This window comes from Meleagris gallopavo, chromosome 4, assembly GCF_905368555.1.
Source record: "Meleagris gallopavo chromosome 4, MGAL_WU_HG_1.1, whole genome shotgun sequence".
Lineage (NCBI taxonomy): Eukaryota > Metazoa > Chordata > Aves > Galliformes > Phasianidae > Meleagris > Meleagris gallopavo.
The window spans coordinates 59,625,400-59,640,958 of NC_139407.1; the positions used below are offsets into that span (position 1 = coordinate 59,625,400).

The 15,559-nt window shown below is 40.2% G+C and overlaps 1 protein-coding gene across 3 annotated transcripts in view; it reads left to right on the forward strand.

Annotated features, from left to right (window-relative positions):
* Positions 1-15,559, forward strand: part of TBC1D14 (TBC1 domain family member 14) — a 66,701-nt gene that overhangs the window by 29,131 nt on the left and 22,011 nt on the right. For 2 of the 3 annotated variants that reach the window (XM_085223520.1, XM_085223521.1), the window contains exons 4-7: positions 9,280-9,398; positions 11,958-12,040; positions 13,651-13,768; positions 15,232-15,338. In XM_085223520.1, coding sequence (XP_085079646.1) covers positions 9,280-9,398; positions 11,958-12,040; positions 13,651-13,768; positions 15,232-15,338 — 427 coding nt within the window. The remainder of the gene's footprint in view (positions 1-9,279; positions 9,399-11,957; positions 12,041-13,650; positions 13,769-15,231; positions 15,339-15,559) is intronic. The other variant, XM_085223522.1, reaches the window with a different exon arrangement.

The window sequence follows — 15,559 nt, forward strand, 5'->3', positions numbered from 1 at the left end:
CTCACTAGCAATAACAAACAAAGCTGATGTTCTTTGGCTTTGCGGAGTGAAAGGAATTCCTGTGTGTGTTATTGGAAACCTGGAGGGTAGAGATGTACGAATTTAGAAAAACAAAAACACCACACCGAACTGGTCCTTTTCTTAGGTGTCTTTCTGAAGAAATATCAGGAGAATGTTTCAAGCTTTGTATTCTCATTCTCCCCTCCCTCTTCTGGATACTTGACCTTATTTATCCACATGATCCTATTACACATTTTTAGGTAGTAATTTTCTTTTAATGTGTTGTGAAGCTGTCTCTCTAGCAAGTCAGTGCAAATAGTGTCATGAATGCAGAAGCCTGGAAATAGCAACTAATTTAAGCTAGACTGTGCAGCTATGTTACCTTCCTTTGTGTTTTATTTGTACTAGTGAGTGATTTTTTTAAAAGTCCCAATCTCTTCTCATCAAAACCAAATCTTAAGTTACAAAGACGATGTTCACAAAAATTTATATGTTGATATAGCTTTTTGTTTAAAAAAAAAGAATATATATATATATATATATATGTACATACAGAATATACAGGAGTCTTCCAGATAGTGAAAGATGATGTGAAAAAGAAACTTGCACTAAGCATGTAAGAAACTGCCACCAATAACTGCTTAATGGGCAATTTTAGGGATCAGACCAGTGAACACAGATGTTGAAAATGACCTGAAGAAGTTTTAGAGCAGTAGACTTATTGCCTTGCTTTTCTGTCATTTCAAAGGGCAGACAAGTATAAACTTGAAAAAGTGAGAGATCGTTAGAAATGCACAAATGTTGGTGAGGTGGCAGTATAGAAATCAGTGAGAGATTTAAAAAGGGAGGTGAAAGCAGAATATGCTTCAAGTGAAGTGCCTTTTCTCACGCTGATTTGGTGTATGTGCTGAGAGCATACACAGAAACATAAGCCTGCAGATACTTACCTACACAGATAGCTGCTTGCAAACTTAAAAAAAAAAAAAAAAAAAAAAAAAAGAGTTGATTTATGCTCACCTGAGTGTCTCAACATCATAATAATATGCATTTATATGCATTTCTGGCTCATTCTTTTGTTGTCTTGAAAAGTGGAAGTGTTTGAGGTCTTATTAGCAACTGAATAGAGAACTTGAAAGATAAAATATCAAATTCCTGTGACTCCTTTCCTATATCCTAAAGTTAACGGGTGTTTTGGCCATTTCACTGTCACTATGAAGCTGATGTGACTTAAGTATACTTTCTTTTTTTCCATGTCTTGCTCAGAATGAGGGAACAGTTCTTGCTAGGAGCTGGACTGAAGAGCATGTAATTCAAAACGAGATAGGAAAGATAAGTTCTCTTCTGCAACACCAACGTGTCAGCACTAATGTGAAATCTCAGAAGAAAATGTTGCTGAAAGTTGCTTTGGAAGGGTGCAGTGCTGAGGCTTTACAGTAAATTGACTAGGAGAGATTAGTGAGTGGACATGTCATTTGTTTAAAATTATTATTATTATTATTATTTTTTTTTTTAAGCTCTGTATCCAGTGTACTCCCAATCCTTAGGAGTAACATTTCAGGTACACGCTGAGAACAGGGGTTGATAGTATTTTATTTTGTAGGCTGTTCACTAAAAAAATAATCAAATAACCATTTGGCTTGTATTCTCTTGCTCAAGCACTTGTTTGATGCTTGCCCTGCTGGAAGCTGTTCTAGCAGATGTTTCCGCTCGGTTGATACTGCAGTGTATCAGATGGTGTCAGTATATAGGGAAACTGCACGTTTGTATATGCAGATTAAATTACATCCTTTTCAGTGTTCTGAAGTAGTATGAGTTTTTTTGGTTACAGTGACTCATACTGGAGTCACTTTGTAAGAGTTTGCTTCACAATCTGATTACAGATACCAGACAACAATGAAGAGCTGTTATTAAACCACATAGTGCATAGGTGTGCTTTGTCTTTTTTAAATAGTCCTTCAAATACAGGGAAATGGTCTGGATTTTTTCCTCCTTTTTTTTTTTTTTTTTTTCTTTTAAGCGTGTAACTGTATGATTCAAAAAGCACTTACATAATTCAGATGTTTCATTTCTGCTATATGAACCCCAAGGGCAAAAGCCGTCTGATATGTAGCATATTGCATGAGGGCAGTGTGCCCTTATTGCATGAGAGCAAACTCATTCTTTCTTGGGAGAGCTAAATTGACTGTAAATAGACTTGGATTTTAAATTTTCTTTAACTCAACATTGCTCAAAATACAATGCCAGAAAGTTAATATTAGTAAAAATGGCTAACATGGTCCAATGGAAGGAGAGCAGGTCTGCAGTGTAGCTTTTATGAGGGTTGCTCTGAAAGTAGTGCCTCCTACTTTATGATGTCAGCCCATGACAGAGGCAGATGGTGGTGGTATACCAGTAGAGGTCAAACCTTCTTGCCAGTATTCTATTACATTTTGTTGCTGTGTGACAGATGGCTGCAGAGGGGCAATCAGACGGTGGCATCTGACACAAACACATGAAGCAAAGGTGTGTCATTCCTCCACGAGGAAAAAATTGCACTCGTTGACATTCACTGATGCTTGGTAAGCACATGGAGAACCAAACAGTGAATATGGGCATAATGAAATGGGGGGTGGTATGTTTCAGCGATGGCAGCAGCTGCATGAAAGACAAGCCATGTGCCAGCCAGCCATGCAGATTTTTATGAGTATGGTATGCAAACTCTCATTTATTGCTGGCAAAAATACACAGCTAATGGTGGTGGCTATGTTGAAAAACAGTGTTTGGTAGTGAGAATATCAAATAGTGTTGTTATGTTCTTTGTATCTGTTGTAGTTTCCATGGAAATAGATAGGAGGCATTACTTTTGGAGTGATCTATGTAGTTCTCTCATTACCTTTTAGAATACGAATTCAGCATGGTTGTGTGGAACCGAATCCCCCTATAGTCTGTAATCAAAAGGGAGAAGCTTTTCAGGAAATAATGGAGGTAATTTCACAGCACTTGAAATTATGCCTGAAAGTAGGTGGTGAGAGGATTTCCTTGTGTGAATTGGCCATCGTCTCTTACCCTTACTTTGCTGAAGCATTATTCCTAATTTGTTAAATACGGAAGAGACAAATATGGTAGTACTAAAGATGAGAAGAATGATGTGATAAAAAATGCATATAATGTTATTCCCTCATCAAATGGCTGTCTTCTGCTGTGGTATTCCTCTTTTAACTTAAGAGACTTAAAAATGTGTACAAGTGGGTAGAAAAGCAAGTGGAGCTGGTGGTTCTTGAACCATGACTGAGTCACAGAGCTGCCAAATCACTCTGGCAAAGTCTGCGGGTTTGGTGTGAAGTTGATATTTCTCAGGTTGCCAGATCAGATCTCTAATAAACTGATTATATTTCAAAACAGTCCTGGTACTCTTTTTTGGACTTGCATAAAAAGCTCTCTAATCCTGTTAATACTAAACTTCCAAACAATTCTTTGTGTTCCTATTTGAATTTTGTTAAATTTGAAGGATGTTCTCATAGTCTGATCTGTGCCTGAGGTATTAGTCTTCTGAAATTCTCTTTGATTACTGTAATTGTTTATATACAGAGCCTCCATTAAAATGACCATTTTATGGCTTAGTATGTCAAGAATCAAATCTTAGTTACCTGTCTCAAAGATCATCTCAAGTTTTGTGGTCTGCTGGTTTCAGTTCATCTTCTGAAAGTCCTGCTGCTCTTTCCTTTTCCTGTGTAACAGTTATTTGTATGCAGACGGTTGCATTGCCCTGTAGCAAAGCAGATCCAGAAGTCTAACTAGAGTAACCAGAACTGATGCAATAAAACAAAAGATCCATTTGTAGCAGAGTCAATTCCCCAAATTAATGTGCTGCGTGGTAGCACAACTTCTTAGCAGAGGCAATGGGGAATTGGTGCTGGAAGGGGGGAAGGGCAGTGATGTTCTGGGTGTGCACCAGCTTAGATCCATCTGCTAAAGTACTTCATAATAAAAACAGAGAGACTGCAGATGGATGTAGCAGGAAGCTATGAAGCAACAAAAGGGGAATGCTGAAGCAGTATTTTGGTAGCAGTCAGACTCAAAAACAAGAAAAAAAAACAATTTGGCTTGTGCAATTCTGGTCTGGTTCCTATCTTGTAAGCTGGAAGAGGCAGGAATTCCAGTGGAAAAATTATCATGCAATTTCAGCTTGTGCATAACTTGTCTGAGTAGCCTCAGGTAATCTCAGAATTGTGGCAGCCTAAAAATAGAGCTACCATACCTCTGTGTAATCAGTGGTAATGAAGTGAGTTATGGAGTGTACTTTGTTTCACCCCACAGAAGTATCTCCCAGTTCCACCAGGCTGCACTTTCTGTATTTATTTTTTTATTATTATTACTTTGTGGAGACAAGTGATGGCTGTTTCCTTGGAGATTTGCAGCATCGTTCCACTTTCAGTACATGAAACCAGAAGGGTTTGTCACGGAAATATTGTCCACCTCACAGTCTGAAGTTGTTTCTGTATTAATAGTTGTACTTCTACGTAAATGTTTTTTGATGTGTGATAATTGACTGCTTCGGACAGCTTATGAGGAGAAACAGCATTTGGGGCTGTGGTGCTTTAAGTGAGCTCAAGTGATAGCATTGTGGTGATTGTCCATGCTCTGACACCAGACGTCTGTTATTGGTGGTGGTAGGAGTCAGGTGGAGATATTTTAAACAAATGAGCTGTCCCTCATTGGGTGTATTATTGCTGCCTCAGGATTTGATGGCAAGCTGTAGGTTGAAAAAATTAAGCTGATAAAACATCCAGCAATTCCAAACATCATAGAATTGTTTTGAGCTATAAGGGACCCTTAAGGGTCAATATTTGCAACAATATTTAGTTTGAAACCGTTGCACAGAATCATAGAATCACACAGGACTGTGGGAGTTGGAAGGGACCTCAAGAGATTGAGTCCAGGCTCTAGCTAAAACAGGTACTCTACAGCAGGTTGCACGGGTAGGTGTCCAGACAAGTCATGAATATCTCCAAAGGAGGCTGCACAGCTTCTCTGGGCAGCCCATTCCAGTGCTCCATCGCCCTTACTGTAAAGTTCTTCCTATGTTCAAGTTTTAGGCCAATGCTCTTTGTCGCATTGCTGTACACCACTGAGAAGAGCCTGGCCTCATGCATTTCTCTCCCACCTCCCTTTAGATGTTTATAAACATTAATCAGGTCCTCCCTCAATCTTCTTTTCCCCGGGCTGAGCAGACCTAAGGTACTCAGTCATTCCTCAGATGGGAGATGTTCCAGGCCCTTAGTCATCTTTGTCGCTCTTCACTGGACTCTTTCAGAAATCCTTATCATTTTAAACTGTGGAGCCCAGTTGTCCTGTCACAGCAGCCCCTGCTGCTGGCTCTGGCCTTTCTTACACCCCCTCTTCAGACACTGAAAGGCTGCTCTCAGGTCACCTCTCATCTGCCTTTTCTCCAGCCTGGACAGCCCCAGCTCTCAGCCTGTCCTCACATGCTGAGGTATTCCAACCCTTTCACCATTTTTGTGGCCCAATTTAAGAGAAAATAAGGAGAATTAGTAGAAATTCTCAGAAGCAGGATGCTGAAGCTACTTCTCTTATATTCAGGGTATCCGTGCTGCTCATTCTGACTCAGGAGCGGCGTGAGGTCCCGAGCACCGGGACGAAAACTGGCTGCAGGTGCGGGGATAACAGCACGGTACTTGCGCTAAACGCGGACCTCGTAGAGCTGCCCGAAGAGGGCGGACAGCAGCAGTGAGGCCGCCTGCAGTTTCCTTGGGCCCGCTGCTAAGTGTACGCGTCCCGCTGAGGCGGGAGCCTGCCGGCCTGGCAGCCGGGGAAGCGGGCGTGAAAGCGGCGAACCCGGCCGGGCCCGCCCCGCCGCCACGCGTGCTCAGGCAGCGCTGGGCGAGAGGGAGAGAAGCGATCGGCCGCGGCGGCTCCGCAGCTGATTAGCGGGGCTGGCGGGGCGGGGCGGGGCGGGCGGCCCGCGAGGCCGTGCGGGCCCGGGCGGCGCCGCGGCGGGGAGGCAGGTCCCGGAGCGGCACGGGCATGGGGCTGCGGCGGCGCGGCCGGTGAGGCTCCGCGGCGTTCATGGTGAGCGCGGCCGCTCGGGGGAGGGGAAGAGAAGGGAAGCGAAGCGAAGGGGCGGCGGCGCGGGCAGCGGTCGTCCTTTGGAGCTCGCGGGGCGGGGTGCGGCGCGGCCGGCGGGGAGAGACTGCGGAGGTGACGCGGTGACGCGGGTCGGGCGTTTCGGGCTCTCCAGCCGAGCTCGGGCGCTTGGTTTTCTTTGGTGTGAAGGCTGCCGGCTGGAAGCGAGTGCCCTCCCACCCCGGCGCAGCCCAGCGAAGCCGCACGGCGGTGGAGCGGCGTGGTTCTCGCTGCCCCGTCGCCCGGCGTTAGCGTTTCGTGTTCCGCTCCCTTTAAACAAAGAGCACGCGAAGCCGGGTGACCTTGGCGGAGAGCTCCGCGTCCCGCAGCCCGTGCTGCTCCTGCCGGGCAGGGCTGCGGTGCGCACCGAGCCCTGAGCGCTGCTGCCTCGGCCCTGTGTGTATCTATCTACGAGCTGCTCTCACAGAACACCTTCAGACCTCTGCTCTGCTCCCCGGCTGTGGCAAACGTGGAGGAAAGCCTGAGTGGTCGCGGTGTTAGGGATGTATTCAAAATCATAAGCGATCAGGTCATCCTGAATCGAACCTGAAGTTAATTAGGTAAGGCAGCCCTAGTTTTGAGTACGGGGTTTAAATACAGTTTGTCGCTGCAGGAGATTTGAGTCTGGTTTAAAGAAAAATGCTTCAAGTGAGCCATTGTGCGTTCAGCCTATTGCAGTATGCCGGTCTGTACAAATGCTTCTGCTTGCCTCGTCAGCAAATACTCTTGGTATGAGTTTGTGAGGCTTCAGTCTGTTTCATTGCCGTTCGTACAGAAAGCTCTCCTCAAAATTGCCTTCTCTTCCTACTGAAGTAGAAGGTCGTTGTAAAGAGCGCTTCTGAGTCTTTTTTAACCTTGCCTAATTCCTGTGCAGCCTTATCATTTGTATGCAGTGGACATTTTTATTGTTTTTGGCTGATACTAGAAATACTACAAAGGACTTACACTGCTAATCTGATGAAATGAGCCACTCCCATTCTGTGTGCTGCTCGGGCTTCTTTGCTGTAGGCATGCTGAGTAAAACACATGGGTCAGTGCTGGCTGAAATGTGGAATTGGCTTTTGCTTTATCCTTTGAGAACTGTGAATAACTATGCTAACACGCCAGTGCTGTAACTAGCTACCGTACTCCAAAGTATTCTAAAACAAAGCATCGTTAATCAAGAAATTCCTGAAAGGTACTGTGCAGAACACTAGTCTGGAGAAGTTTGTGCTTAGGTGATTTTGATTTCCAAATAATGGGAATAAAATCCCCGTTGTAACCCAGTCTGTACAGTTTTTTGTACCTTCTTAAAGCAGTTTTGCTCTGTGATTGTCTTTCAATGAAAGGAAACCTTGAAAATAATATTCTTATGCAAAAATCAGACGACTTTTTTGGAACTTCTCACCTAATAAGCACTGAGTGCTTGTGTTTTCGTGTGTGATGCGTTAGGGAGATTGATATGTGATGATGTCTGCCTTCTTGCAGACTCTTGCAGATGTCAGCTGGTTTCACTAGCAGCAAAGGAGCAAAAACATCAGGTTTAGGGATAAGGTTTACATTCTTTGGGGAAGCAGTCATGTAGGTTAGTATTTGGCCATGTTAATTTGTGGAAAACAGCTAGGTCTATCTCCTAATAGAATAATAATAATAATAATAAAAGAATAAGCCTCTCTTTCGTCCCCTAAGTGCAGTGGGTGTGCCACTCTGTCAGTGGGGCAGCCGAAGCACCCACTGATGGGCACTAAGGTATGCTGATGCACTGGTCACTATCAGCTGCCTGCAGTGAGTTATTTAGGTAGGAGCAATGTCTTAGCATTCTGAGTAAGTGTCTGTCTCAGTACCTTTTCAACTACCTTTGTTTGCTTATTTTCTCAGTAGATTTTTTTTTAACCAAGAGCTTTGTCAGTACGACTGCTCTCTCTAATAGTCAAAGCTACATACTGTTCAGTAGTTTAAATGCTTCTGTTTTGTTGTTGTTCTTTTCCTTGTTTTCAAACTGCTGCTGTGCATAGCAGCATTAACTGGTATTAATGAGGCAGACATTCCAAATTCATGACAGTATTTCCCGTCACAGCAATGCAGGCATCACAGGATTGAACGCTGAGACACTGCCCTGTTCATAAACAAGGAGGGAGTTCTTCTGCATCCCAAGAGCTTCACAGAACACAGTCTGTGAGTCCCACAGAACTAACTTGAACTAGAATTGAGTTGGACAGCGTAAAATAGAAGAGTTAATGTGGTTCTGCTTTCAACTGTGTGTTTCTATATTTAAGGAGGAAGAGAAGGGCTTTCTGTTAGTAGTTGACACTCCATTCTGGTTTCTGAATGAGCCAGGCAGTTTGGTTGTATTTGATGGTTGGATCTTTTGCCCAAGGAACTTTTTTTTACATAACTGGCAGGTTAGGTTGACTGAAATCAGTACCATGTGAAGGAGCTGTTTGTGCTGGCAGGAAAAAGGGGGAGAGAAAGACTGGTTGGAACACCTTTCACAGAACTCAGTTATAATGCTTAATTTTAGAGCACTATGTGCAATTTTTATTTTTTAAATAGAAATGGTATAAATAAGCTGTACTAGAAAGAAAGTGTCTTTTGGAAATGACAAAATTGGTGAAGTTTTATTTAGAATGTCAGTGATATCCCAAACACAAGGTAATGTTACGCTTTGCTATGATTTAGGATTGTTATACTTCAAGGCATTATAAGAACTGTGAGTTTAACCCCCAAAACACTCCTCCCCAGCTCTGGTGAGCCACTGAGAATAAGGTGAGAAGGAGAAATCTCACGATGAGATTTTAAAACAAGAAGTCTATGGTGGCTTTTGGCTTTGATTTCAAAACGATGTAGATAAAAATATTGTAATAGATCTTTTTTACACCTCAGGTAATGTATGCTGTTTCAAAGCTTGTTCTTAGTGGTATTTTGTAAGGGCAGGCTTCCAGCCAGAGGAACTTAAAATTAGAAGTAATGAAAGAAGACATGGGAACTCACTTCTGAACTTAAAATTTAACATTGTTTTCAGTTCTGAGTTGACTCAAGCTGAAAAGCTTAAAAGAGATTGCAGTTGGGCAGAGATTCAAGAGCATTATCTTGGTGTCTTTTATTGACCCTGTTTAATTCTCCCGAGCATCGTTTTGGTGTTCTCCACTTTTGTAACTTGTCCTTCATCTTCTCTAGGAATATGAAGAAAAAACTGGACGAGCTCACAGACCTCTCTCTCCTAAGCAGAATGTGAGGAAGAATCTTGATTTTGAGCCACTCTCCACTACTGCACTTATTTTAGAGGACAGACCAGCGTAAGTTTTGGGAAGCATCACAGCCCCTTCAAAATGGGGCTAGCAAAGCTTATATTACTGCATGTATTTGATTGCTCCAATTCAGACAGATGATTTTAAATCTAAATACTTTTGTTTCATGCTAATGAATATACAAGTGTGATAGTTATGAGGAAAATTATTCAAACTTACTTCAAAAAAGTAATTTTATAGTAAAAACATTTTTTGAGCTTTAGTTTTGAGTAATTCTAAACACAAGGAATTTTTATTTTCCCTTTGAGAGCATAAAGATAAGAATGAAGCTCGTTTAAGCTAGGGAAATTGAGAAGCAGGGATAAAGTGTCTTTGTTTGCATGGAGAAAGACCAAACCCATATTAATAATGAAATGATATAATGATTGTTCTGCAGTGAAATCAGCACCACGTGATAAAGGTTGTCAGGAACTCAAGTTCTTTGGTGCTTCTGTTTCAGTAATGAGATTATTGCATATGCAAACTAACTCTAGAAAGATTTATTTGAAGCTGTTCTCATAGTTTTTTACCCTTGAATTTCACAAATTCAGTTGCATTTAGTCAATTTATGGACAGTATCAAGTCTTGCAGACATGATGTCTGCGTTCTTAATAGAGCAGTGCATTGATACAAAGAGCTGGCGTAACATGGTATATGTTTTCATGAATAAATTTACACCAAAAATCCTCCTATCAAACTAGTTTAGTTGTAAGGTCATTTAAGACACTTCTTGGTTGGCTGGTAGACTACAAGATTTCTTGGTACCCCAAAACAATCAGTGAGGAATTATTTGTAATAGTAAGTTTTCTTGTGTACAGCTGGAAGCAGTGCATACTGGCTTATTTGTTTTAAATAAAACTTGTCTCTTAAAATCATTCTTTATGTGGCATACTCTGAGACACAGTACTCAGCTAGATTCAATTATGGTACATTACAGGATAACATTCAGATTTTACTTTTTTTCCTAATGTTGATAAACTGAGGAACTTCTAGCAAAAAAAGTTGTTTTTTAAATTGTAGACAACTGAATCATGATTTCTTCCCTCTAATAGAGGAAACTGAACAACAGTGCCAAGCTCTAATGAATCTCTGTAAAGAACCTTTTTTTTGTTTGTTTTTTTAGTTGTTTTCTTTTCCCCTACCTATTAGGCTTCAAGTAATTTCTTGTTGATTATTTGCAAAAATAAATGCACAGATAAATAAAGACTTCCAAGAAATGCAGTGAGATTTTATTTCCAAAAGAGTTACTCTTGGTTTTGGCCTCACTTGTAGGGTTTAGGTAAAAACTCTAAGGAAAAAAATCAATATTTTATAGTTTCTGTATCTTTAACTGGACAACATTAAATCTTAATAGATACATCATCTCACTTATATGATGATGTCATTAAGAGAGGGAACAAATAATTTCAGTTACGAAATTTAAGTTGGTAGAATTTGAATCATTTCTATAGGTTTTCCGTTCCAAAATTCCCTTAACTCACACCCTTTATAAGGACTTTGGATTTATGAAAAGGAGCCAGTCAACTTACTTAAGTGAAACTGGAAAAAATCATTCTTTATGGGTAACAATTACATTAATGTGCAAATAAATTTCTTGTATTCTTGTTACAGTCTTGATTCTTAAAAATATTTGTAGGTGTGTAGCACATGGCTCTGCATGCTTTAGAGCATAATGTGATTATGTAAATAGTAAAGCATACTGCTATTGATGATGTCTGCACTGACAGCTGGAAGCTGCCTTATGTCTGAGATCGTACAGGAGTACACACATTAGTTTTTGTGGTTCTTTTTTATTAACTAACGATATTAATTGTCCTAGAAATACGATACAACGATGAACAAAATACTTATTTCCTGTTCTGATGTTTTGATGATCCTATAGTTGCACGAGATACATAGTGATTATTTTAATTATTAATATAATTAGCTTAAAGTTAATTTGATCTGATACAGAAGCATGTGTATTGTATGGTAGAGATTTTACTTTAATCACAAGTAGAAAATGGCTGCGTTGATCTCAGTGAGTGGAAAATGCACAGAATGGCTACTGCTTGTTGCTGTAGAAGAGAGGGGAGGGAGATAAGCATTCTAAAAAGAAATGGGGTCTCTGAGAACAGAAAGAGGAAGCTGGTGCAGCGAGCCATTACTGCATGAGTGAAGAAAGCTGTGGATGTAGTCCTTAAGTGAGGTACGCAGTGAGTGAATAAGGTCTTTATCTGTAGTGCTCAGTTTAAAGTAAAACTACCAGCTTTTTATGTACCACTATATTCCCTTTATTTATGAAGATTAGTCTGTGGCTTCAGTTGGTTTAATAATAAAAATGCTGGAATTGCCAAACAAAAGGAAATTGCTCAGCATATTTGGTGTATAAAAGTACTCATAGCTGTTCAAGTGTTCTTTCCTTCTCTTCCGCTGACTCCGGCAAAAAAAATCTTTCCAAGAATCTGTTGGACTACTCCTTAATCAAATATTTTGACGTCGGGCAGCATTATGTTTTTCTTTTAAAAGTGCCTAGAATTGTTGTTAGATGGATGTGGCAACTTGAAATACTGCTTTTTTTAATTCAAGGAACCTTCCAGCAAAACCAGCAGAAGAAGCCCAGAAACACAGGCAGCAGTACGAAGAAATGGTGGTTCAAGCAAAAAAAAGAGGTGATGGAGTTTCTTTTCTTCAGAAGAAAACAGTAAAGTTAATGGCTATTTCTAAACTTGAAATAGACTGATGTCATTCAGTTTTTCTGTATTGTGAGGGATTTGTACTTCCCTTCTAAGAAGAATCAATCCAGAAAAGAGAGAAAGACAAAAGTAGTTTCATTAAAAAGCCCCAAGAGTTTAATTTTAAATAACTAAAAATATGTTAGAGTTTTATTCCAGGAACAATTTGTTGAGGCTGTCGTACATAAGTACATGTAGTTTCCATGCAGGAAGTGCAATAATTTTATTTGATAATCAGTCTCCCACTTAAAATTTACATCTTTCCTCAGGTTTTGCTTCTCATTTCTTGTCTGGCTTCACAGCAGTGTCTCAGTAGCACTATACTGCCCACATCACGTGGAGCTGATAGCAGTGGTTTCTTGCAGATTATTTTGTACTATCTCAGCCTTCTAATAAAACCAATCATTGCAGTAATAGGAAATCCGGACACGTGGAAGTTGTGTGTACAAGGAAAGCTTCTGGAAATATTGTTTTTCCAGCTGGTCTAAGTTATATGAAGCAGTGGGAAAGTGGCACGAACTCAGGACTTTTCCTTTCTTTCTACAGTAGACATTTTAATTAAAATATTTCATTGTGGTTTTGGTGGGAAAGTTCATTCTACCCTTTCTTGTGACCTCCATGTCACTATGTTCATGTAGCACGAAGTGGTCCAGAGGAGATTCTCCTTTCCTTCTGTGCACATACAATAGGTGGTTTGGGAGAAATGGAGTGATGCTCAGGTTAGGCAGTGGGCCAAGCCTTTGTGCTGTCTTGACTAGATGAGAGTATGTCATTCTATCAGATAAGAAAACAGAAAAACAAAAAACATTTTGCCTACAACCTCTGCAGGTGAACGACTTGGCAGAGTAATGTGTTGTGAGGAGGTCAGGAAATCAAAGTGTGTAAGCACTGTTTTTGGTCAGAGAAAAATGTGTCTGTGTTTAAGACAGACTTACAGAGAGGTTGTATCAAAGCCAGAGGTACATGGAGGCAGTTGGTGTGGTTCAGCCCTAGCTTCTGTTGTAGCTTTAAAGTGAACCCAACAAGTGGTGTGTGTTCATTCCAAAGAGCGTGGAATGAACACACGCAAGGTGTGTGCAACTAGTTTTCCAATTTGCCAATCAGTACTTGCCCATCTTGTAGACTGTGTGTGCTCACACACACACACACAGGTTCTGTATTTCCACTGTGAATCTGTAAGTGTCAATCTGTAAGTGTCTGCTGATGTTTGTTAAATCACATCTAACAAATCTGTCTGTGGAACAAACAGTAGTTGATGACGCAATAAAAGAAGCACTGCAAGGTAATGCAAAGATATAAAATACATTTAAACTGAGCGTGAAAAATGTAGGATTTTATTCTGGGAGTTTCCAGTTTGTACAGTTGTGATGTAGAACATTTAGAATAACCATACATTAAAATCTTAGAATTGGAATAGTCTGCTGGAAATGTAGATGTATGTAAGGTGATTTTACATGGCTATGTAGTCATGTATAGCTAACTTTCTTTTTTTTTTTTCCTGGTTTTATTAAACTAAAAAATAAAAAATAAAAATTGCTTTCCTGTAGAGCTTAAAGAAGCCCAGAAGAGAAAGAAGCAACTGGAGGAACGTTGTAAGCTGGAAGATAGCATTGGCAATGCTGTTTTAACTTGGAACAATGAAATCTTGCCCAACTGGGAAACTATGTAAGACAGTATGTTACATTGAGATTTAATTAAAACTCTTCTGTATCCTGAAGAGAAGTTACAAATTTAGCAAGTGTAATTTTAAATGGTGTTGGTAACTTTTGTTTGAAAGTCATCTTCACACAGTGGCAAAGATAATGAGTAATGTGAGCTTCATTAGTTTGATAAGGTGATAAAAAGTAACGCAGTTCTAATTCTCATTGCTTGATCTTCAGTGGGAATTGGAGAAATTTGGAAACTGTAAAAGAGTGAGAAGTGATCCATGAAAGAAAGTGCAAAAGCAGAAAGCAGAGTGCTTAACTGCATTTATCAAAAATGAGTTTTTTTTCTTGACTACATCTTGAGCTTGATGTTTCAGTATCAAACATGGAGTGAAGTATGTGCATGGTCCTATTAAGCCTCTTTAATTAGTGGTAGACCTGCTGAGATAATCAGGTGATGGAAAAGAAAAGTAGGGAAAACGTTGTTTTAAAAAAGCTGAAATACTACAAGATTTTCTACAAAGACACAGCACATACAGCTGGGAAGCTACCTCCGCTCTCCAGATTTTCATGGACTTTACAATAACAAAAAAACATCCCCTTCCAATCTGGAGAGCATAAAAGCAACACAACTGTAACAAAAGCCAACACAGCTCTTATAAATGCAGCTTGCTTAATGATACTCAGATGCTCAATATTAGAAATGTTGATGTGATGTGCTGGAAAATGCAACTGAATTAGAGAACCGAGTGTGAAATAAAGCATAAATAAACTGTTGATTAAATGTCTGTCTTTAGTAGTTGAAGGTGCACGTCTTGTCTGCTGTAAATCTAAGTATGCATTTTACTGTTTGTGGCTTACAAAGCCAAAAGTTCCTCATTGTGTTCCATATTTTACATTTGATTGAGAATCTGCTTTTAGGTCATTGCATTGCTGGGTTCTTTGTCACTCCTGGAAGCTGTAGCAATTTCTATGTCTGTGTTCTGTTAAATGTGCTTCTACCTGAAAATTGCTGCTTCATGCTGGAGAGCTGGAGTGGCAAAGCTGAGTGGGTAACTGCATGTCTCATTTGCACAAGGAAGCGATGACCGAGAGAGTAGATCTGTAACTTGTTTATGTATTTAATTTTACATGGAATTTTAAGTCTGTCCAAACTTTAGTATATGCAATGGCATAGATATGGATCTATTTTTCACTTCTTTATTACTGTTCCTTACAACTTTTGCTGATCATCTGTGGTGGAATGTTACTGTGGCTGCACTGCTTCTGTCAAAATAAACCATTAACTTTAGAAGGAAGGAAGCTTTCCTTTTGCAGTTCAAGACAAAGTAGTACTAAAGAATTGATATGTGCCAATCTGGTTTGACTTCTTGGCTCACTGATGTTCATTCTGGTCTGTATCCCTTTAGCTATGGTAAGAAGACACATTTACAGTTCAGCTGTCAATGAAATCTTTCTTAGAATGCATTTTGTTTTGAACAGGTGTTGTTCCCGTAAAGTTCGAGAGTTATGGTGGCAGGGCATTCCACCGAGCGTGAGAGGCAAAGTCTGGAGCTTGGCAATTGGCAACGAGTTAAACATCACCCACGGTGAGACTGTTGTCTTGTCTGCGTTGTGATATGAAGAGAAATGAGTCTTGTATTTACTGAGTTGCATCAGAATCTGATTTGTGGTCATGAAGTGTTATCTGCTTAGGTTTTATTTCTGGTGGTTTTAGATGCTAAGTTCAGAAATGCTGTATCTTTTAATCCTGTAGCTGTTCTAGGACTGTTACCATGAGTTGTTTCTGATTATTGCCACCATTGTGTCT